At 44.2% G+C, this 23,926-nt stretch overlaps 2 protein-coding genes across 2 annotated transcripts; both read right to left on the reverse strand.

Annotated features, from left to right (window-relative positions):
• Positions 1 to 1,464: 1,464 nt before the first annotated feature.
• Positions 1,465 to 17,528, reverse strand: DHX8 (DEAH-box helicase 8). The gene is made up of 23 exons (XM_065650946.1): positions 17,391 to 17,528; positions 16,629 to 16,714; positions 15,954 to 16,026; positions 15,443 to 15,528; positions 14,779 to 14,888; positions 13,740 to 14,051; positions 13,326 to 13,470; positions 12,576 to 12,779; positions 11,978 to 12,065; positions 11,548 to 11,645; positions 10,880 to 11,027; positions 10,317 to 10,498; positions 9,711 to 9,905; positions 9,340 to 9,525; positions 8,632 to 8,842; positions 8,126 to 8,307; positions 7,228 to 7,368; positions 6,783 to 6,938; positions 5,803 to 5,940; positions 5,259 to 5,387; positions 4,259 to 4,455; positions 3,950 to 4,129; positions 1,465 to 3,431 (listed from the first exon to the last, which is right to left on the reverse strand). Exons 1-23 carry the CDS (start codon positions 17,500 to 17,502, stop codon positions 3,212 to 3,214), a joined length of 3,579 nt encoding a protein of 1,192 aa, XP_065507018.1. The 5' UTR covers positions 17,503 to 17,528; the 3' UTR covers positions 1,465 to 3,211.
• A 489-nt stretch (positions 17,529 to 18,017) lies between these two features.
• Positions 18,018 to 23,018, reverse strand: TMEM106A (transmembrane protein 106A). Its single transcript, XM_065651261.1, has 9 exons — positions 22,970 to 23,018; positions 21,531 to 21,807; positions 20,655 to 20,888; positions 20,460 to 20,523; positions 19,980 to 20,139; positions 19,569 to 19,709; positions 19,335 to 19,378; positions 18,651 to 18,704; positions 18,018 to 18,483 (listed from the first exon to the last, which is right to left on the reverse strand). Exons 3-9 carry the CDS (start codon positions 20,866 to 20,868, stop codon positions 18,363 to 18,365), a joined length of 798 nt encoding a protein of 265 aa, XP_065507333.1. The 5' UTR covers positions 20,869 to 20,888; positions 21,531 to 21,807; positions 22,970 to 23,018; the 3' UTR covers positions 18,018 to 18,362.
• Positions 23,019 to 23,926: the final 908 nt, after the last annotated feature.

Here is a 23,926-nt window from a genome sequence, read left to right on the forward strand (position 1 = left end):
GTAAGAATTTCTACGGAGTCGCCCCACATCTCTGATAGATTTTAGATTTTCTTGGAGTTTAGGAAATCTAACACTGGATTTCCATCCCCAGGCTTTCCAGACACCGGCACTAGGGCTGACCCAAAAGGTAGAAACTAAAATTCACATTGCAAAATAGCCAGGATGTGCCACTATGACCCAGTTCACTTCCACACCCTCGTCTTTTTTCTAGTAAAAGCGAATTAATATTGAACTCAAAGAGGAGATTTTCCTACATCCCAAAAAAACCCCACAACTTTGAGCACAGCTCGCAGAGCAGAGCTGTGTTTGGACTGTCAGCTCCAAGAACAAGATCATTTTTGATCCAAATAAACACGTCCGGATCAGCACAGCCTACTCTCCACCCCCAGTGCACGGACAGACCGGCCAGAGGATTTATGTAGGTTACAGAACATCCACATCCAAAACACATGTGCTAAAATCAGATACTCACTCGCTGTATTCCCAGCTGGCTTGGAAGAACAATGCATTCATAAATGAGAAATTCCATGAAACTGCTAATGGGTCAGTATCGCAGCCTTCTGCAATTGTCACAGAAATCTCATGAAAACCAAATTACTAAAAAACAAAACCCCCATTGTGTACGTAGCACGTTGCTGTCACACCGGCTCTGGTAACAAGCCCATTAATGAGGTTAAGGTAGTTACTATAACAGATGGAGCACGTGTGGGGGTAGCTGTAAAAATCGTATTTATCTTTCTTGCATTAAGGGCAAAAGGTTGGTTTTGGATGTGCATGTGTGCGTACACACGAATGTGTGAGTTATTCTTTTGTTGTGAATCCTTTGCTTGTAAAATATTGGATTTAGGAACAATTTCTTCCCCAAAGGGCTGTGGGGCAATGGAACATGCTGTCCAGGGCAGTGGTGGAGTCACCATCCCTGGAGGGGTTGGACAGACGGACATGAGGTTCTCAGGGACATGGGGCAGTGCCAGGGCTGGGGGAACGGGTGGACTCGATCTTGAGGGGCTTTTCCACCCAAAATGATTCTGTGATTCTAAACAAAACACCTTGAAAAGCACTCCAGACTAGACACGTGGCCTCTGCTGGCAGAATTTTTGCCTTCAGGTAAGAAACCTGCGTTACCAGTTCTAGTGCATTGACTCAGTACAGTCAAAATGAACCAGAAAATCTAGAGTTTGTAGCATTTAAAATAATGCAGTTTATGTAGACAGAGGCAGGTTGGTAAGTGCTTCCACAAGCGCTCAAGGAACTTTCCCCAGCAAGGGGCTAAAATACCAATTCAGTTATGGATTAAGTTTGCGGTTTTATCCGAGGATCAGGCAGCTTATTTTGAGGTTTTTAGACAATATAAACCAGCTAAAAATGATATAAACAGCGAAGGACATTACGATGTTCCACTCAGAAACATCAGAGCAGTAACAGGTTGATAAAACTTGCTTTAAAAAAACCCCATGTAAGCGGTTCAAGTTTGTAAGGCAGCATTTGTTTCACAGGCGGGTTTTGGATGTGGGGTATTCCCAAAGGTCAACATAGAAAAGTTTCTGTAAATGAATTATAGGATATTACACCAAGGAAAGAAATAACAGACACAAAACAGATTACAATTGTTCACTTATAAAGGGAAAAAAAAAGAAAATCCTCTCTGTTGATGCATTTTCCCTTCCCATTAGTCAGAAAGATGCGACACTGAAGAAGCAAATTAAAAATTAGTTTGGGACAGAAATACCTCAGAGTGCGCTGTACCACTGGGAACATTTTCTCTTTTACATCTTTGACTTTTGAAAGTCAAGCTCAAATTTTCATAGAAAACAGTAACAGAGGCAGCTGCAAAGTTCATGGAAGGAAAATACGCTTGGAAGAGTATTCGACAGAACAACCTTCTCTGCCTAACGCCATAAAGAAAAAAGCCTCCGAATGCATGAACTTTCTAATTCTATTTAACTTTATGAGGAGGTAACACCACAGGAAAACTCAGGGTATTTACACAACTTAATAAAACAGTATATACAACATCCCTGCCCACTTCTGTACATAGATACAGATTTCCAAGAGAGCTGCCTCTCACCGTGGAACGTTCTTCAAATTCACTGAGTGTAAAACAACGAGCCAACTGCATTCTACTAATTTCAACAATAATTTTAGAAAACGTCCCAGCTTTGGAAAAAAAAAAAAATAAAATTGGGTATCTGTCGCTATTGAGTCAAATACGTTTCATCTGTTTGCAACAGAAAAAATAATTTACAGATAGCTTCAGCGTGACACAGCGCACGCTGAATAGCCAATTCGTTTTTAAACAAGGAACTGTTACACAATGGTTTACAGACATTTTAGCTGTAAGAGCATTTTCTATTAAAAAAAACCCCAGCAGTTGTGATGTCACCAAACATTGCAAGTGAAAATAAAACACATGACACATTGTATGGAAAGTCTAAACATCTGTAACCACTTATGTTCACAGACAGAGCCGTGCTCCAGGGTGGATGTGGTTAATTACCGTTTGATATACGAGCCTTCAGCACGCAGGAGAGGGTGATGAAGGATAAGACTCGCAGTCTGACCTGTGCCGTTGTCCAAGTATAACTGACATTTGAGCTGGGTTTCAAGGGATCTTTCCTGCCGTATCCCAAAGCCACACATACGAAATATCTCGCCACAGCTGGCTTGTATAAAGGACAAGTTACGCTGAAAAGGAAAATGCATAAAATAGGAAAAATGGAAAACAAGCAGCTCCCAAAAAGCAAGCCACTGTCCAAGAGCATAAGTAGAAATAAATCCCTTCTAGCACTGTAAAGAAACAAACTATTCCAGCCTCTATTTGTCTGGTCATTCAGAGCCCAGTCAGGTTAGTGAACAACTATTTCTTAATCGTTATCTTTTTGTTGTTGCTCAGCTCAGTGCCCGGATTTCCGAGCCTTAGGTTTTGTCTCTTACAAGGGGAGTGACAAAAGAAGCGTTTTCAGAACCATTTCTGAAACGATGCAACAGCCTGAGGAGCCCGAGGACATTTGTCACGCAGCTGTAGAACCTGAGGGGCAGCTGACATGAGCACACATCACCCCCTTGTGCTTTCGCTCTGAAAACACTTATTTTCTGTTCCTTTTGTAGAGAAGCTTCAACTGAACGTCCTTTCTTTTGGGCCACTTGCAACAGTGCAAAAATCAGTCCCACCAATATAAAACCAGGAAGGGCCCCCGAGGGAACGAGGCTCTCATCGCCGTCTGAAGGCACGCGATATCCGCCAAGCGTTGGGCTCCTCGTAGCGATTGTACAGGGGTTCCAGCCGCTGCTGCTTCTTCTGTTTGCTCAGCTTGGTCGGATCCGAAACCTTGAAGAAAGCCGGTGCAAACTCCACCAGCCAGCGAGGATCAATAGTCGTCACTTCCCGCATATATTCCTTGGTGGTCAGCACCAGTTCGTGATACACCACCCTGGGAAAAGGGACAGCACTTGGGAAATTAATTTTTCCAAACAACAAGAGGCAAGACAAGGGCTGGAGTATCTAATCTTGCCTCTTTATCTCTGTTTCACCCTCCTTCAGCATAAGGTTCCTTATAAACTTCAAAAGCATCATCCAAAAGAGCTCTCTTCTTTTTCCTCTCCTACTTCACAACTACTTTTCAGCACAGAATTACTTACTTTAATTTAAACCAATTCTCTCTCCGCCCCCATTCAACACTCAGTGTTTTAAACTCACTTCCACAACACAGAAACATAGAACTGTAGGCTCCAGGCCTGGCCTTGGCTCAAAATGTTAAGTCTCATCTCTGCACAGGCACTAACTTTAGCAGCAGAAGGAGCCAGAAGCAGACTTGAAACTTTTCTCACTCTCCACATCGCTGAGAAATCAGCAGCCTAGACCTTTAATCTGTACTCCACAGAGTGAACACCACATCATCTCCAGTTGTCTGAACTGAAATAGAAAATAACACGATATCGCCTTCCTTACCATTCTGGCTGCCTGTTGAACAGAGCGCTGGATGGGTGGATATAGACTACTTGTTGATCAATGAGCGTCCGATAACCTTCCTGGGGATCCTTCTTGGCCGCATTTCGGAAGAAGCCACTGCAGATGGCCTTCTGGACTCGAACTGTTGCCTTCCCGCAGGACACCACATCCAGCTTGTGCCTGCCAGGCAAGAGTGAGAGAGAAAAAAAGGTTCTCCAGATTTGGGTGCAGCTACCAACATTTTCTTTAGCTACTACAGTGTAAAAACAATAAGAAAACGACGTCGCTATTTGTCTTCGCCGTGCTCACCTGTCCATAATGCCCAACATCTGCTTGCGGATGTCCTGTGCTCTGCGTAAGGATCGGGCCTGGATAAAATTTTCATAGCACCAGGGATTTGAAAACTTATTGTTCTTCCAGGAATTGTAGACAGCCAGCAGAGTGAGGTGGTCACCTTCCGTCTGATGGAACTTGGCTTTCTTTTGATCAGCCAGCGCTTGTTTATCCTAACGTATAAAATACACATCAATATCTACATCACAGAGACAATCCTTGTGCAACACGAAGGAGGACACGGGCTCCTTGTCACTCCTGCCAGGACTTTTTAAGTCTACCAAGAAGCAGATGATATAAGACCAAGAAGACAACGAAAAATTTTGAGTGGCGAGTGACTAAGGACAAACTGATGAGAATCTGAAGGTCACTGGGACTGTTCTCACTGAGCCTGTATGACAGAAAATCCTGGAACTGTTCTTGCCAGAGACCTCAGGTAGACTCTCCTAAAGACTCTCCCATGGGTGACAAGGACCTGACCAGAAAAGATGAAGAACCCTTTTTTTTTTTTTTACTGATACTTTTTATTCCATTTCAGCCCGTATTTTTTAAAGGACACTGCAAAGTAAATGGCTTTAAAGTAAGTAGCTTTGACCCCACTGACCTACCCACCCCTCCGATCTGCAGATAAAACATTAATCAAACACTCTGGCTATATAAATCAAAATTGAAGTTAACAGACTAAACTGCAGCAGGCCATCACGACAAACTAAAAACACATTCAAGAGAAACCTGCTGCTGTGTTTAGTGGGAAAAACAGAAGAGAATGTGAGACTTTGAACTTCCATCTGCAAAGAAACTACCGACATTCAAAGCTACAGGGTGTTTAACCCAAAGGTACATTAGAAATGTGCCATGTGAGCACAATCTAACCAAGCTACAGGTTTATTTTGGTAAATATGCTCAGTAAACCTGAGGCGGGCACAGAAAAACCAGCCAAAATGTACCACTGCTGCTTCTTGGCTGCGTTTCTCACCTTTGGCCTGTAGAACACGTTCTGGACAGACAGCATGGAGACTATCGTCAGCATTTCCTCGCTGCATCCCAGATGTACAGACATGATCAACATCTTACACAGCATGGGCTCCAAAGGGAATTCTGCCATCTGCAAGAAACTCGTCTCAGGATATCCTGCAACATCTTGGAAAAACCTTGAGTTCTCTCAGTGCAAAAGAGAGCAAGGCCCCTTAGTCTGTATTTCCTTTCCAAAGCAGTGTGCTTTACCTAGGATAACTTAACATGAAGCAAATTATTTGTCTCTATTCACTATCACAAGAACATCCCAATACTTACAGGAAATTTTTAGACATTACTGCAAGTAACCTTAAGAATAAGGAGAAATAACAGCTGCTCCTTAAAAATCAGAAGATACCTAAGTACGGTAAGTGGAAACTACCAATAAACCACACGAGAATAATGGGAAAAGGAAACCAACAGTGCTTGGCAACTACTCTCATGTCACCCCCTAAATATTTGCAACCCAGGCAGTGCTAGGAAGCACTATTTTCTACTTTGCCTACCCTGCGCCCAAGTCGCGTGAGCAGCCCCTCGTCATCTAGAGCTCCCAGAGTGTAGAGCTGCTCCATGGCAGTTATGAGAGTTTCCATCGGAGGAGCGTCCATAAAGTCAAAGGAGAGCAAATCATTGATGCCCATCGCCTGAACAGAGGGAGCAGAGAAAACCCAAGTTAAAACACTGAGAAGGAAGACACCAAACTCCAGCCAGAGACACAGAACCATCAAACAATGAGGCACTACAGAACTTTAAGCAACCCCACCCTCATGTCCTTATCCTGACTGTAACCGTGGTCACAAATACATGGCCATATTTCTACATTTGGGATAATCCGCACTAGCCTGTGGCTTTCACCTGCCAGTTTTCCAGTCTGTTCCACACATCTCTCAAGCAAGACGATTCAATTGAGGAGACACATCAGCTAAATCCTGGTTTTGACGACTTCCTCCTGCCTTGTAAACCAGTGTGGCTCAACAGCTCCAACGGACACTAAATATTTCTCCGCCCTTCTTCCCCTTGTTCCCAAAAACGGGGAAAGGCAGCAACTGCCCCAGCTGCTACATACTGGGTTAGATCCAGTTTGCAGACGCCCAGAGGGATGGTACGCAGAAGATCCATGTTTGGAGATCAAAACCCACTCTAAACCAGTGTGTCTTATCTGTTAACAACACTTATGTGCCTTACGTAGGAAATCTGTACTGCTCATAAGATTCCTGTTTCTCAAACCTCCTGCAACTGACTGTTCTGCGCAGCCGAGACTTGTAATTTAGGTGGATATTCAACATTATAACCCTCAATAGAAAAAGGGAAGAGCAAGCTCAGTGCCTGAAAATTGCATTTGATGGAGTCTCCCTTCCAAAATACCTCTATTCACTAGAAGGATCTGAAATTACAGAAGTATTTAATGAGGCTCATAAAGGCAGAGACTCATTTATTGAAATGCTTGTGATCATGTTGGCTTGCTACAGGCTGGTGAAATACCCACCTTCAGGGAAAGTACCGTACTGGCCAAATTAGTCCTCTGGATTTCGGGAACGTTAGTGGTTAGCATTTCATCTCGATAAGCGCGTTCTGTATATAACCTGTAGCATTTGCCTGGTCCGGTTCTCCCAGCCCTTCCTGCTCGCTGCTTTGCTTGAGCCTAAAGGTAACGAGGCATCTCAATGAACAGGTGCAAACAGGTACAGGTGAAAACAAGTAAAATTAAATTAGTAATAGTTCACAATTCTACTTGTGTTAATAGAAATACCCAATACAACCCAGGAAAGTATTATTCCTTAGGCACAGCCTCAAGGAGTCTCAGGGAGTTATCAAAAATGGGGTTTTATCGTTGCTTCACTTTGCTCGGACGCCACATCATCAAGATACACATTACCAGCAAGAAAAAAACAAAACAAAACAAAGCCAAACATCGAACACAGAATTCCCACCTGTGAAATCGGTGTAACAACCAGTTGGTCAATCCCAGTCTTGGAGTTATAAACTTTCTGCTTCACAAAGCCAGGATCGACTACGTAATATATTCCATCAATAGTCAAAGACGTCTCAGCAATGTTAGTGGCGATGACAACCTGCAAACACCACTTTGATTCAGTACCAGTTCTGTGTCTGGTTGCGAAGCCAACCGTGCTGCTTAATTAAACAATCCATTCCTGCACGATTTGAGCAGTTTGTTATAAATGTAACTGCTATCATGTAATATCAAAAGTAGAAATTATTCACGGAAGAACAAAAGTGTTACCTACAGTCAAAAATGGACAGGCTTGAAGTATCTATGTTTGATTTAGATTTGGGCAATATAGGGAAAAAAGCAAGATAAAATCTGTAATTAAAAGCAAGTGAAAGATCATTTTAACCTTGTAAGCTGACTGCACTGACTTCAGGGAGAATTTTTGCCTATCACTCCACCACAGTCCATACGTAGAAAAGAATCTTCCAGAGAATACATCTCAAAATATCCATTAGCTGTTTGGTAGGGAATCTACACCCATCCAACAGGAATTGCATTTAGATTTCACTGAAGTTATTATACTTTAAAGGCAGCATTAAAAAACACACCAAGAACATCCCACGCAGAGGTTTGCTACATCAGATGTTCTTCTATGTGTTCTCAAAGGCTTAGATAACATGTATAGGCATGTACATAACCAAAACCATGCTCTAAGCTACATATAAGCCACCTTTTCTTTAAACTACATTTTTTCTGAAGTTGTAACTAACAGAATTAGAAGTGATAAATAAAATAAAGTACATATGATTAGCAGTGTAATACACCCCACGACTGAAATGTTATCGACAGAAAATGAAGCCATACGGAGCTGAAATTACCTTTCTGCTTCCTGGCGGGGCTGGGTCAAAGATCCTGGTTTGCATTTCACTGGGTAAAGCTGAATAGACTGGTAGGATAATTAACTCTGGCACATCAGGTCCTAGAGATTTCATCCTCTCGTAGAGGATTTCACAGGCAGTGTCGATCTCTTCCTGACCAGTTAGAAACACCAAAATGTCACCTATACAGGAAGGAAATTAAAACACCCACTGAATCATTTCTGTTCAGCACAACCCCTACATTTCGACATTTCCACCCCTCACTTTTTCCATTTAAAGCAGATGATCCTCAACTTTTGCTCGCCCCAGGCAACTACTCTTAGCCTGGAGTAACATACTTCACTCTCTCACCCAACTTTTTCATTTTATTTACTGTATTTGCAAACAATACAGTGCTGAGAGCATTTTGCTCATGTTAATAATATGTGACTCATGACTTATGGAAAGATCTTCCTCATAATTAGAGTCTTTGAATCACTAATCACCCAGGACCACTCTCCACTCACCCGGTGGCTCCGTTAAGTGGATCTGCATTACTGTAATCAGACTGGCATCCAAATAATCCGTCTCTGGCTCTTTTGTGTACAGAATTTCTACCGGGTACGTCCTGCCAGGAATTGTGAAGATCGGCGCTTCATAGAAGTACTGAGAGAACTTCACAGCATCCAGCGTTGCCGACGTCACTATCAACTTCATATCCTGCCGTTTCTGCACTGTCTATATCAGAAAGAAAGTCCTCAAGTCATTTATTGCCTTTGGGACTATTAAAATATGGCACTTGATTTCAGTCTGAGAAATACGGGCAGTGACATCAGGTGTTTTGATGTCTGCGTAGAGGGGCAGCTCATTCCAGTATCCAGAATTTCAAACAATTGACTACTAAGGTCACAATTCAAACCTTTCTTGGCAGCAGCTATCACAGAAAGCCTCTGCCAGAGAAGGAAGAGCAAAGCAAGAATGCTCCTCTGGTCACCCATCCTGGACTGTAAATTCTCACTGTTTCTGCTGAATTTTGCTTGCTTTATCTTCACACAGAGGCTCGTCTTATGAAAATTTGGACAACAAACCCTCCAGAGCATTTGCTTTGCTTCAGAAGAGACTCTCAGAGCATAGGAATGAACTCGACTCGTGCGACCTTGCCTTTCCCTGTTTGCTCCTACCCAGACGTAGCACACAGAGGACGCTGAAGCGATAAAAATCAAACGCTACGTTACCTTCTTCAGGAGGCCAAAGAGCACGTCAGTGTGTATGGTCCTCTCGTGGGCTTCATCCAGCATGATGATGGCGTACTGAGTCAGATCGGGGTCTATCAAGCACTCCCGCAGCAACATACCGTCTGTCATGTACTTGATCACGGTTTCAGGGCTCGTGCAGTCTTCAAATCGAATGGTGTAGCCAACCTAGAAAGAAAGAGTTGCTACAGAATTAAGTCATAAACACCATTAATTCCCAGTTTGATTATTCTGCAAGCTCATTTTACAGCTTACAAGGCAACAGACACATGGACACGAGCAAACTAGCTCTGGTACTAATTTTTCCTACTTTTCGTCAGGCTTAATTTGCCATGTTCTTCATGAAAATTCACCTCTTGTCCCAAGCAGCAGCCAAATTCCTCTGACACCCTCTTCGCAACAGACATCGCAGCCACTCTGCGAGGCTGAGTACACCCGATCTTTCCTCTCGATGTATACCCCGCCTCGGCCAGGTACTGGGTAATCTGTGTTGTTTTCCCAGATCCTGTCTCTCCAATAACAATCAGAATCTGGTTGTCATGCACAGCCTAAAAAAGGTCAGAACAGATACACTTGTCAAAATTTTAAAATAAAAAACAAACAAAAAATCAACACTATATCTAGGACTAGACTGAGCACCTACTGCTCTTGCTCCGGCTGCCCCGGACCAAAAAAATCACACGAACGTTCTTACGGATGAAGTCAGCAAACTGTTTAACTGTTTATCTGACTCATCCCTCACCAATATGATCCTAGTTGCAATTTTGATTCACATAAATAAATATCCGAAGCTTTATTAAAATATACAGATACATATAATCCTTTAAAATAATCACTCTGAAGTACAGTTTCGCACTTTCAGTTGTGAACTGGCTATTCACCTGTCAACAAGCTAAACCAAGAATATTTGTTTTAAACTATTGCTTGCTCAAACAAGAATGTAATTTCAAGAGTCTTACCTGTATGAGCTGCTCCTTCAGTCTGAAGATGGGGAGACTCTCTCTCTGCTCAATGATGGAAAGCTGCGTCTTCTTACCATAAGAAGCTTTGTTGCCACCAAACGCATGTTTCTTCCACTCTGGGATATCATTGGGCATCATCCCAATACCTCGCATGTTTGCAGCGATTTGTCTTCCATCCACTAGAGACAAAACAATTCCATTCAGGTTCACACAGCGCAGACCATGATGATCCTGCTCCTACTGTTCCATCATCCACACCTTCTGTACTTGTGTGTTTAAATATTTAAGTTCCTACATGTATAACCTCACAATTACATTAATTTCCACGTAAAAAATTGCTTCACAATCCATTGCACCTTTTAGTAACGCACCCTTGCAGGACAGCAGGATATACCTGCACATTTCCCTTGACATCCCTATTTCCACTTCAGTGGAAATGCCTTTCTTCTGTGCCTTGATTTTAAAGTGAGGCAGACAAACACAACATCAAGACATTTCTCCTGTGTTGCTCAACTATCCCAACAGAGGCACAGTTCACACTTGGATGTGTTCAGACGTACCGTCAGGGAGAGGATCCACCCAGTGCGTGTTGAGTCCCATGGGGATAGAATCCATCTCGGCTTCTCTCTGGGCTTGTTTAAGTTCTCGTCTTTCTTTAGCTAAAGCACTCTGCATCATTGCGGCCTGGGACAAGGAACCATCGGGGTTCTGGAAAGGAAGAAAAAAGTGAAGATTTCAAGCACTTCAATTATCTCTGTTGCCACTGTCCTTTCCAGGATCTTCAGAAGAGGCTTCTAAAAGATGTTCACTTTTTATCTATTTGAGTTCCAGGATATTTCCATCAGCCCAACCTCATGAACTTCCATGAGGTGACTAATATGGAGCATCCCTATGCTGTCCAGTCAGAAGGATTATGGGCACAACCAATGAAAAATAAGTATTTCCCTACCTCCTTCTACTTCCAAAAGGTAAAAAAAGGAGAGCAGAACAAGCATGTTCTAACACACTTATGTGAAATGGCTGCTGCTGCAGGTTAATGCGCATTTCAGGTCTGTTATTCGCCAGTTAAGTAAGAAAACAGCGTTATAAGTAAAGAAAGGATCTTCATTTCAGCGGTAACGTTTTTCAGTGCAGTCACTAATGTCCAGGTGGAAAACTCGTTGTTAAAGTCCCAAATATTTATTTAATTAAATCAAGTCTATTTGTTTTGGTCCTGGAAATCTCTTACCTTTACTATTTTGATGGGACTCATGTCCATGCTCTGTTTAGTATGACCTCGAAGGAATGGCGGCTCTTCTTCAACTAACTCAATCTCAAGGTCCTCATCTAAAATGCACAAGTAGATGATTTTTATAAAAAAAATAAAACATCTTTTAGGTACATAAAATTACCTATTAAACAGTGCTTCCTGTGTATTCTTGATTATGGTGTAATTACTTTCAAAACTGAAAACACCACAAATAAAAAGAACACGCAGACAGAGCACATCCAAATGTCCATATCCAAATGATAAGGCTCGAGTAGCCCTAGTTCCAAACATTTAAGATGACAGCAAATTGTGAGATGTTTCACATCCACTTATATCATCATCATTTTGAATCAAAACACATCCAGAAACACAAGGAATTTACAACAATAAGACTACTTGGAAATACTACCTTCTTCATCATCAACTTTAGGTAGAATCCCAGTCTCCTCATCAAAGTCAGGAAACTCTTCCTTGGAAAGCACATTAGCTGCGATCATCTGGGAACAGAACAAACACAACAAGAATTTGTCAAACACAAATCACGCCAACGAGGTCTCAGTTCTAATGCTCTTGCCAGACTCGTAAAACAGGAACACAGGAACGTTGTGATTTCAGAAGAAAGGAATGGTCCCACATTCCGGCACACGTTTCCCCAAGTCATCCAGTCTCTGAGCAAATTAGCCTTTTGTTATTCGAAATCCCTTCAGTACCAGACAGCACCTTATACACGGCAGGACTGCGCAGACAATCAAAAAGCACCCGAGTGTCGCTAGATAATCGTGAACCCCCAGGTCAGAGTGATCTCTGGAGGTCACCTCATCCAAACCCCGCTCAAAGCCAGGCCAACTTCATAGTTAGAACCAAGCTAGAAATCCCAAATCACACCAAGGCAGCAATTTAGACGCAAAGAATAAGTTACACAAGCAATCAATCAAGGAGCTGTATTCTAGTTCAAACTCCCCACCAATATTACTGATTGACACTCTGTTTCCCTGAACGCAACACACCTGTTTGATTTCCCATTTCTCTGGGTCGGAAATGCGAGTGAGGCGCTTTCGTTCCAGGCTGTCATCCTCCACCTCCGGGGCGCTCACCAGCGACAAGTGACTGGGTCTGTCAGGGTTTCTCATCGAGGTTTCTTCATTGGTTTCTCCAACCAGGTTTCTCCTCCGGTTTGGGTTCAAGTCTTCCCCAGTGTCTTGATCAACATCCTACATTAGATTGATTAATCAATCAGCTCTACCTATATTGCATTTCTCCCGATCTATTAACGCCAGCGCTTCCTCTAACACAAGAGAAAAAGCAGAGTGTATTCTCAGAGAGACTGCTGCCAACATACACAGAAAATCCTATTTTGCTTTTTTTTTTCAGCTGGTATTGTGAGGTAAGTACACCGCAAGGCCTGGAACATTCTACGCTGCCTTGGCAAGGGCAATGATTTAATTTAAAATGAAAAAAACTACAAAAAAGGAAAACAACATAGCGGCAACTTGAGGCTTGCCTTGTCACTGAGCTAACGCATCAAGTCAAAAAATTGTTAGGAATGTTTCATCGAAACCAAGAACCTACAGAAAATTACTAAAAAGTAATAAACCACTTAAATGCAGAACAGTAATACATTTTTTTAACACTCACTTGAAGGCTTATGTATTATTTTCCACCCAAAAAAAGAGCAAAATATAGCAAAAAGAGGTGCACTCTCAAACAATTTTGGTGCCACAAACTCTATTATAAGCCGTACAGAATGTCTTCCATACCTTCATGCTCAGGCTGGTTTTGGATCCAGTAAAGGACAAGACTTTGACTTTTACTCTTTGTCCTTTGCTCACAACATCAGCGACGTTGGCGACTCGTCCCTCTCTCCGAAGCTCCGAGATGTGGACCAAGCCCTCCCAACGCTTCCTGGCGGTGAAACAGACGGGCATGAGATCTTGGACATCATAAGTCCAACAATCCTTCGGATCAGTCAGTCTGGATTAAAATATTCTGTTGCCAACGGATTGCTTGTGTTCTTTTATAAAGAACGTTCTCTGCTGTCAATTTTTTTTGTGAAATGGACCTTCCTTTTGGCATCAAAACCCAGAATAACTTATTGTAGCCTTGTAAGATACCAGCAGAAAAGAGAACTCGGATGGAAAAGCACCAGATTTATCATGAACATCAGAATGTACCTTAGTCCTTCCAGCTGCACAAAGCATCCAAACTGCATGATACTCGTGACTTTGCCGTTGTAAATGTCTCCGATGGAAGGTTCCTCGGGCGGGGGACGGTCTATGTGCTTGTCTCTCCATCTCTCGTTGCTCTTCTCGCTGTATCTCTCTCGATCCTTCCAGTCCCTGCTGGGACTCCGACTCCTGCTCCTTGAGCGGTACCTGGATTTTCCCCGGTTCCTATCCCGAGTCCTAGAACGAGACCTCGAGCGAGATCTGTGCCGTCGTCTCCTGTCCCTGCTACGACTTCGGCTCCTCCTCCTTTTCTTTGCCCTAAAAAAACCAAACATTACATATTTACAGTGGAATTAGAAATCCAGGGCAGTGGTGGAGTCAGGCAATAAAATAAAAATCTAGTCCTGGGATCTGCACACCAAAAAAAAAAGTGGGTTTGTGGGGCTTTTGTGCATATCAAGTGCTGGTTTCTGTGCCATGTGCATGCATCCTGTTATTTTTTCAGATTTCTCCTTTCAGGTTCCATGATCATAATTAATATTTATTGATCCCATTCATTCTACCAAAAATAGCAGTAACAGTTGGGACCTGGCAATAATAAGGTAATCATTCATGGAAAGTCATCTCCTGGAAAAGAAGTAGAAAAGAAAAAACAAAGGAAAGGGGTAAGTTGTCCCTAAGACTAAACAGAAACTGTATGTTTTTCACATTTTCTCTGTCGCTAACACCACCAACGTGAAGCACTGATATAGTTGCTATAAAAGGGGCATGTGTTCTGTAGAATAACAGGTTTTAAGTATTTAGTCAATATGTATTTTGACCTTTCTGCTAGGAGGCCACAGCTCTAGGGTTTCCAGCAAACTGACAGAAACACAGTCCTGACCTGTCTGCGGGAGCGGAACAAAAACACGCGAACGACCGGGAAGTTTATACCCCACAACTGCTCCCACAGCCCCAAAGGCTGCAGACATTCCAGGTAAAGAACAGGGGGATCAGACAACGCCAACTGCCGCCAGTCACCCCCAAAGCCACCCCAGGAACCCACCGGTGGTCGCTACTCCTTTGCTGGTCGTGCCGCTCCGCATGGGGCATCAGAGCTTCAAGTTCTTTAAGGGCATCAGCGGCCACTTTCACATCATCTTCATCCAGCATATTCTGCAAGAACCCAGAACCACGCTGTGAGAAGGCTGAGAAAAAAATCTGGCACAGAGAATTAATCTACAGAAAGCATAATGATTTTTTAGAAGGAACATAAGATAAAAAAAAATTAGTCAGGATACACGACATAGGAAAATACATAATAAAGCTATTTTGCCCCAATATTGGCTCTATTCTGCTTTTACATCATTTTAACGCCTCCAATTATTACAGAAATATAAAATGCAAGTCCCTCGTAGCCTATGAATGTCCAAGATCTGTATCTAGTTTGTAATCCATCGTGACTTTAAACATTACATAAGGCTACAAATTTCATGTCGCAAAATCCTCGTCTTCCAGGTATTCTGCAAAATATCGACGTGGCAATTGTGGTAACAGCTCTTCTTGATAACTATACACAATAACACCCTTTGCCTCTTCAGTATTTCGTTTCTCATAGTCCGCTTTTATCCATACATTAGCAGGAGACACATTAACATGAAAAATAGTAAGAGAAACAGCAAAAAAATTATGTTTTCACATACAAAAGAAACGAGAAATGATAACCTTACCCTGATGTTGGGATTGTCCGGCCTGCAAAGGGCTGGAAACAATTCCTTCAACTTCTCCTTCTCCGATTTGGGTTTGACAACCGTCTCTGATTTTGAGATTTAAAAACAAACAAAAACCCCTCAAAACTTTGAAAAGCTAAGATGATTCACTCTTTATTTTTCTGTAATTGAATATGAAGTTCAACTTTCATCTGAATGCACAGGTTGAGACAGGTTTTACAGAGACTCAATTCAAAGATTACAGTGTTACCTCCCTACAAATAAAATTCTGAGTATTTGTGAATCTATGAAACACATAAATACTTTAAATAGTGCTCTCAGTATGTTTTAAGTGCCTAAACAGCTTTGCTAATCTACCACAAACAACAGAGAGACTCTCAGTGCAACAATAAGATCCAAAGTCTCGTCTTACAAGAGTAGAACAAACACCAAACATGGCTTAAAACTCCAAAAAAAGAGCTTTGTTTTTCTTTTCACACTGAACTGATCAGAGGGACAAGATCACACGTACCTTTGCTCGTGGATGGTTTTGATGGAGGCCGCATCGTCTGTATGAGACGTAGCAAATTACTAATAAGGGAGTCCTGAAAAATTTAATAAAGTACTTTAAGAAATGCCTTCTCCGCAGTTTTGCATTATTACAAGGCACATGTGAGGGTTTAGCAGTAGAACAAAAAAAAAAGTTCAATTCTGAAAGTGCAGGCTCATTTTTAGAAAGTATCACATCCTAAAAAGATACAAGAAATCAAGGCTGAAAATAATTATGATCAGTCCATTTAAGGTACTTTTTTTACTTGTCATTTGTAACCACCTATTTAATCCAACTACAGTTACTTATGGGGAACTCAGGAACCTGGCGTCTAAGTATCATAAAAAGACTTACAACATTTGCCTTCATGGAAAGTTGTTTCTTCCATTTTTTATATGCTCAACAAGACAATAAGGAGCTCAAGTCCTCAGAAAAATGTGTTGCAAAGACTACAAGAGTTTGTCATTATTCAAAAAAAAAAAAAAGGAAGGAGAGGGAGGCTTGGCTTGATGAGACAAAAATACTCAAAAGCTAATTAGTGAATAGTTTCTCAACTGAAAAAAACAATCACTTCCCACACCTCTCTTTAAAATGATAAGCTCTATAAAATACACCAGGACAAGAAGAACGTGTAAATGATGTCCAGATCTCACTTACAGTGAACTCAGCCCCATTCTTCAAAAGAACTGCTTTAAATGTGTCAAACGTAGTATTTTTCTCAGCAAGACTTATCACAAACTCAGCTGCAAAGAAAAAACAGCAAGTAAATGAAAAGAAATCATTAAAAAGCAGTAGGAACACTCCATATTTGGATAAAAGCAGTTCTCCTGGCAACGCAGTAACCAGCTAGGTCTGTCTACCGATGGAAAAGCCTCCTGTGTTTCAGTCTGTGGCCGATGCCCCTCACCCTGGCGTTGGGCACCACTGAACAGAGTCTGGTCCGTCCTCTGACACCCACCCTGAGATATTGATCCCATTGATCAGATCCCTCTCAGCTTCTCTTCTCCAGCTCACCAGCCCCAGCTCTCTCAGCCTTTCCTCAGCAGAAAGATGCTCCAGACCCCTCAGCATCTTTGTGTCCCTCCCTGGACCCTCTCCAGTAATTCCCTGTCCTTCTTAAACTGGGGAGCCCAGCACCGGACCCAGTTCTGCAGATAGGGCCCCACCAGGGCAAGTCCTTTTATAGGAAGCCAGATCGAGGCATTTTCTCGCGCTCACTACGAGTTTTTAGAAGAAAAAAATCATGAGCTTTTTCAGAATTCGAAAAGCCCCTTCGCCAAACGCGCCCCGGCCGACACAAACGGCCACAACAGCCCTTCCCGGAGCTGCCGCCAGGCCCGGAACGCGACAGACACCAGGAGAGCCCCGGAAATCCCCCCCAAAGGCCGCGGGGCCGCCGTGTTGGGGCCTGTCACTCACCCAGGTCCTTGTCGTTGATGCCCAGGTGGTTGTCGAGCTCGGTGCAGACCTTGGAGACCAGCGACAAGTACTCGAGCTTGGCGAGCTCCTCCAGGGCCACCAGGTCCGCCATGATCCCGCTCTCCCCTGCGCATGCGCGCACCCGCCTCCACTTCCGCATCCGGGGACGCGCTGGAAGCGGGGCGGCGACACTGACCATAGAGAGGGGGGAGGGTGCTAGAACGGCTCGTGTCTGGGGCCGGTCTATGAGGCGAGCTCGGTGGTTAGTGGCGGACGAGGTGGCGTTTCCACCTCGTACAAAGGGGTCACAGCACCGGGCAAAGGATTTTTTTTGCCCCTGAGGGTGGTGAGAGCCTGGCCCAGGTTGGCCAGAGAGGTGGTGGATGAACCATCCCTGGAGACATCCCAGGCCAGGCTGGATGGGGCTCTGAGCAACCTGAGCTGGTGCAGATGTCCCTACTCATGGCAGGGGGGGGCACTGGGGGAACTGGGAAGGTCCCTTCGACCCAAACTATTCTGTGATTCTATGAAGACCCACTTTGCAGAGACAAGAATCCATCTCTGGTTGCACAAAGTCCCTTTATTTGTGAACAGACAATAATGGTATAAGTGGATAACAGCAGGACAGAAGCAGAGCTAGAAACTCAACAGCCAGGGAACACAGAGCAGAATCACCAAAGCGGCAAATACAAAAAATTACCACGTGTATGAGGTTCGTAGGGACATGGTGTACTGCCAGTGTTGGGTTAATGGTTGCTCTTGATGATCTTAAGTGTCTTTTCCAACGAAAATGATTCTATGAAAATAGAAAGCTGCAACGCGAGGGCAGCAGAACCCAAGTTTTGCATGACAGATGTAAAGTCTTATCCTGGAAACACCGATTCTCCTGTTTAAGGCACAGATTGAGAACAAGCCCCAGAAGTCTGTCTCCCTGTGACTTGTCTTCGTGGTGGCTCTGCCCACTTGTCCCTGTCACGGCGGGCGGCGGAGCGGTGCAGGAGGCAGCGTGGCATTGCCCCGGCAGTCCACGTACTGGTAATCTTCAAACAGCACCTGCTCCGAGCGAGACAGATACGTGCAGGTCAGGGTACCCCTACAAGGCAAAAGCAGACCAGAAACGATTAATTAACACTTCTCATAATGGCCCCATGGGGAGCTCCCACTGCCCTTCTGGTTTGTCCCTTGACAGCTGTCACTCAGGAGTTAAGAAACAACGGTGACACAGATTTTAGTTATAGCTCTGAACCAGGCAGCACTTACTGTATGTGCAGCAGAACATTGTGAACTTTGACTTTTGCCCAGGTGCAAATGTTACTGCAAGAGAAAAGAGAGAGTTAATTTCATGGGAGCTGCCTACACGTCTCCTGCCCTCGATTATTCCTTCGCTTCTCTGCTTCTCCAAACAAGTCTGTCTTTGCGATGCTCTGACAACAGCAATGCAGGCCAAGTTCTTCAAGAACAGCAGTATCTACAGCAAGAAAACACATTTTCGCTGGTTTAACTAACTATGGATTTAGTAAGATGGGCCTTGTAAATATGCAACACACCACCCTGTCTGCACAAAAGTTTTGGTTGCTATAAACTTCAGAGTTTGCAGGTCATCTGCAGAGGAATGCGGTTTGTATGAGGTACCTTTAGCTGCTCACAAATGGAGCATTTCAAGTTGATAATATAGGAATCAAATTGACATCACTTGCTCATCAAAACGTATGGAAAACGACATTGTTGAACCAACATTAAGTAGAGAATACCAATAAACAGAGAAGGAAATGAGTTTAAAATGGATGTGTGAGACTTGTATCCGAATAATCTCCACACAAACTGAAAAAGACAAACTCAGCTTTGCTCTACAGACAGGACCGACACAAGAAATCTAGTTGTGAAAAGCCTAAAACATTAATGCTACTTATTAACTAAGGGAAGAAATCTTTAAGAATTACTCACTAGGTGTTGTCGTCCAATATCGTACTGGCCACTGTATAATACATCTGCAAATGTGAACAGAAGAAAGAACAGGATGCACACAAGAACTCCAGTTTGTGTACGATGCAGAGAGCCGAAGTAGGGAGAACTGGGCTCTCATTAGGTGCCTGTGCCTGTATTTCAAGATAATAACAAGCACTTCCCTGTCCAGGACATCCAGATTTAGGAGAAAATACAAGAAACAGCAGAGCTCACCTGGCCGCTCTGCAAAGGGCTCATTTTGAGCAAGGTTTTCATGGTGGTCTTCCCTATTACCAGAGACTGGTGCAAAACCTCTACGTCCAGCTGCACAACCGTGACCCAGTAGAAGTTGTTATTAGTTATGTTCAGCACGTTCTAGGGAGAGAATAATAATAAAACCACACCTAAAACACAAATCACCTTGCAGCAGGACCACACAGAATCATTTTGGTTGGAAAAGCCCCTCAAAGTCATCAAGTCCAACCGTTCCCCCACTTCTGGCACTACCCCATGTCCCCGAGAACCTCATCTCCGCGTCTGTTCAACCCCTCCAGGGATGGTGACTCCACCACTGCCCTGGGCAGCCTGTTCCAATGCCCAACAACCCCTCCAGATCTACCCTTTGGCTGTGAGCTGAGCACTTACCGTCACATTGAGGTACACGCTAGTGGTGGTGGCATTAAAACCAACGGAGGAGGCGTTCAGCCCTGCAGGCAGCACGGGGATGGAGCGAGGGAACAGGAAGAAAATACTGAGAGATGCTGTCAGCAGGCAGATCGTCACAGCAAGACACACGTAGAGTTTCCTGCAAAACAGCACAGTTTGTCAGCACCTGCAGCTCAGCAGGGGAAGGCAATAAATCCTGTGTGCTACAAAACCAGGATGGGTTTGTGCAGAACTATTTGCCAGCTACCAAATGGCAGCAAGGTACAGTCCTACACGCTGACATGGTGCCTTGCAGTACAAATTGCTAGAGATCCACAACAACTGCACACAGTTAACGCCAACCTTACTTACTGCAGCACAGAGCACAAAGAGCAAAACACCCAAAGGACCGAGGCCTTCCTTCTTCTGGCGCAGAAATATTCACAAGGTAAGAAAAGGGGAAAATGTAACAGGACTTACGTTCGTCTGGGCTTCAGCCTCTGGTCACCGTATGGAATCAGAGCCACCAGCTGCTTCTCTTGCTCTGAAAGAGGTGGCAGCAGCTCAGAGACCACAAGAAGGACATGAGTAAATAACGCAAATTGCATTGCAGGACATGGCGCAGCAGCATCAGCTCCAAAAAGCACTGACACAGCACACAGAAGAATCACCTACCCCTGGGGATCCTTCCTGTCCCCTGACACGTTGGGCAGTTGATGCAGCGTCGACGTGCAATGTCCACACAGGGCACACGGGACGTCACGGAGTCACCGATGCTCGCGTAATCAGCGATTTCATCTTTAGCATCCAGCTGCTTGGGTAGGATCTGTTTGCCTTCCCTCTCCTTTTGGTCAGGTGTTTTCCAGAACTCGGAGTGTTTTCCACCCATGGCTGAAGGGAGAATTCTCACTAGGTGCCCAACACAAAGATGCGTTAAGAAAATTGTCTCTGTGAACCAATCTGCAAGAGCGGCACCATTAGCATGTGTAGTAATCACAAATATCCTAATATTTATAGGAAATTTCCTAAAGCACAGCTCTAAAGTTGCTTTAAAAACTGAGTTAGTTCGAGTTACTCTTTTAAACACACACTGATTACAGAAAAATCATCTGAGAACGCCATCCTACAGAATAGTATACCAGGTTCTTCTTTATCTGACAGTATTTGGTAAGAGAGGCGAATGCTGACTCAAAGCTCCTGAAGGTTTTGAGATGACAATGTATCCCAGAAGTAGAACTGCCAAGTTCTTGGCTGGTCATTATTCACCTACATCCAACAGGAAACTCAGCTGAACATCCAGGCCTTGGCATTTCCAATCAAGCAGAGCGTTACTAACAGTAACCTGACTAAAATCAAAGAGTGCACAATCTAAAATAATAGAATCTAAAGATAATCTGGTTTTAAAAGTTAAAAACACAGTTGAACTCATTTTCACAGGCTTTTAGCAATCAAAAACTTTTACATCAGCTCCCAATAATCATCGCAAAAGCATTAACAATACCAAACTCTGTATTTTCATCGTAAAGATAGCAGTTGAATGCAGTTTCCTACCTGTGCCAGCCTTTCCCTCTCTGCCGTCTTGTTCCAACCACTCACACACAGGTAGGATGTTCAGCTTGGTAAACAGCAGCTTCTATATTTGCCCAGATGATCCAGCAGCTTTGCGTGAATAACTGCTCAGGGGGTTCATACTGGGGATGAAAATCAACATCTGGCAGCGCAGAACCACCAGGACAGAGCTGTGGAGTGCAGGTTCATCCCACAGCCCGCAAACCTGGGCCACAACAGCAGGACGGGCCGATTCCAGAAGCAGCTGCTGGTTTCCTTACTGGTAAAGGAAGAACCAGGATCTCACTGAACCGGCAGTGAAGGGACACGGCTGTTCCGCACGGGAGGCCACAGAGGGACCCTTTGGTACCCCAGACTATGAAATTTGGCAAGACGCTCCCTGGACACTCAAGGTAATTCAGCGTTCCCCACCCTCTCACAACAGGCAGAGGGGATGGGAAGGACGAGGATGCCTGAAGGATCCAGGTTTTTCTTTTTTCCCCTTTTTCTGAGGGAAGGGCCTCTTAATGTACCACAAGTCCCCACCTCTGCAGTCTCTTGAGGGCTCCAGGCAGCAAACCTGCGGCTCTACCCACACTCCCAGTTAATGTTTACCAGCTTTTCAGAAACAAGTGGTGAGGAGGAGCAGCAGCCTGTTCATAGAGCTGCGACAACACAAAAGCTGGAAAAATCACAAGTGGGTAACAGGGAGACTAAGCTAAAGGCACAGTGGCTGGAGAATCATAAAGGTCTTTTCCAACCAGAATGATTCTAAGATCAGAGTCCAACCATTAACCCAACTCTGGCACTAAATCGTGTCACTGAGAACCTCATCTCTGCGTCTGTTCAACCCCTCCAGGGATGGCGACTCTGCCACTGCCCTGGGCAGCCTGTTCCAATGCCCGACAGCCCTTTGGGGAAGAAATTGTTCCCCAGATCCAACCTCAACCTCCCCTGGTGCAACTTGAGGCTGTTTTGTCGTATCACTTACTACCCCCCCAGGTCCCTCAGCCGCTCCCGTCACACTTGTGCTCCAGCCCCTTCCCCAGCTCCGTTCCCTTCTCTCAACTCGCTCCAGCACCTCAACGGCTTTCTTGGCGTGAGGGGCCCAAAACTGTCCCCAGAAATTGAGGTTTGGCCTCCCCAGTGTCCAGCACAGGGGATGGTCGCTGCCCTGGGCCTGCTGGCCACACTACTGAACCCCATTGCATCCTGCCTCTCCGGTTCCCCATAACCCCGACCACCTCTGCCCCAGGCGCCAGCCCGGCTGGCGACAGTCCCAGCTCTGCAAGGGGAAGCTAACACAAAGCCCAGAACTACCGTGACCTTCGAGCCCAGCCGGTGCCTCATTAACCACGAAGGGACGTGGGTACAAGGGGCACCGCTGACCCCCGCAGGCCCTGCCCGCCCCACCGGGTGCCTCCAGCCACCTCCCCGCTTACCGGTTGCCCGTGGGCAGCGGCTGAGCCCTGCAAAGCGGAACCGAAAGCACCAGGGGGTGACACGGCCGGCTGGGGCGGAGCCACTGCCACCGAGCATGACAAGATCCCGAGGGACAACCCGAGGGACAAGCAGGAGATCAAGAGCTTTATTTTATGTGACGAGGGAGCAAAAGGTGCCTCCTCCTCATGCCAGGTGCCATTAAAGTGCTCACCCTAAATCAGATACAGAGTCACAGCTGCGCTCTAGAATATATTATAAATTACACCATGCGGCCATTAACAAAATATACAAAGCCAATGGAAACAGATCGGAAGCCTGAGCGTACATTATCTAAACCTTAGTAAAAAGTAACCTACGGAAAAACACACACCGCACACTTCACATTTCAATCCGCGATGAAGTGTTCCTCCTCAAACGGTTTAGTGTTTTGTTAATTTATAGAACACGTTAACATTCTAAGTACGAACACACACACAGAAAGAACGTGTGTCCTGCTAGGCATTGCAGAGCAAAGCAGATAACACCACTTCATCCACGCCCTTTCCTCTTCCTACAGGAGGCAGAAGCCAAAAGGTTCTCAAAACAGTGAGGGGAAAAAAGAAACAAAGTACTTTCAAGTTACAGAGAGATCTTTAGCTGGTCCACAGCACAGTTGTACTGGTGTACAGAGAGATGGGAAACATTGCAAAATAGTTCTACTGTATTTCAAAATAAACATTTAAGAGTATATCTTCCACAATCTATAAAAATAGGTTTAGAACAAAACTGGTATGATACATTTTTTTTCTCTTCAATTATTTTAATGGTATCTTATCTCTAAGGGCATTTATGTAGTTTTTTAAAAAATTACTATTACTGATCACCTGCTCAGTCACAATACTGCTACTGCTTCAGCTACACAGTGACAACAGCAACATCCTAGTTTGGAAGCAGCAGTAATAAAATATTTTAAGATC

This window comes from Caloenas nicobarica, chromosome 24, assembly GCF_036013445.1.
Source record: "Caloenas nicobarica isolate bCalNic1 chromosome 24, bCalNic1.hap1, whole genome shotgun sequence".
Taxonomy (NCBI): Eukaryota; Metazoa; Chordata; class Aves; order Columbiformes; family Columbidae; genus Caloenas; species Caloenas nicobarica.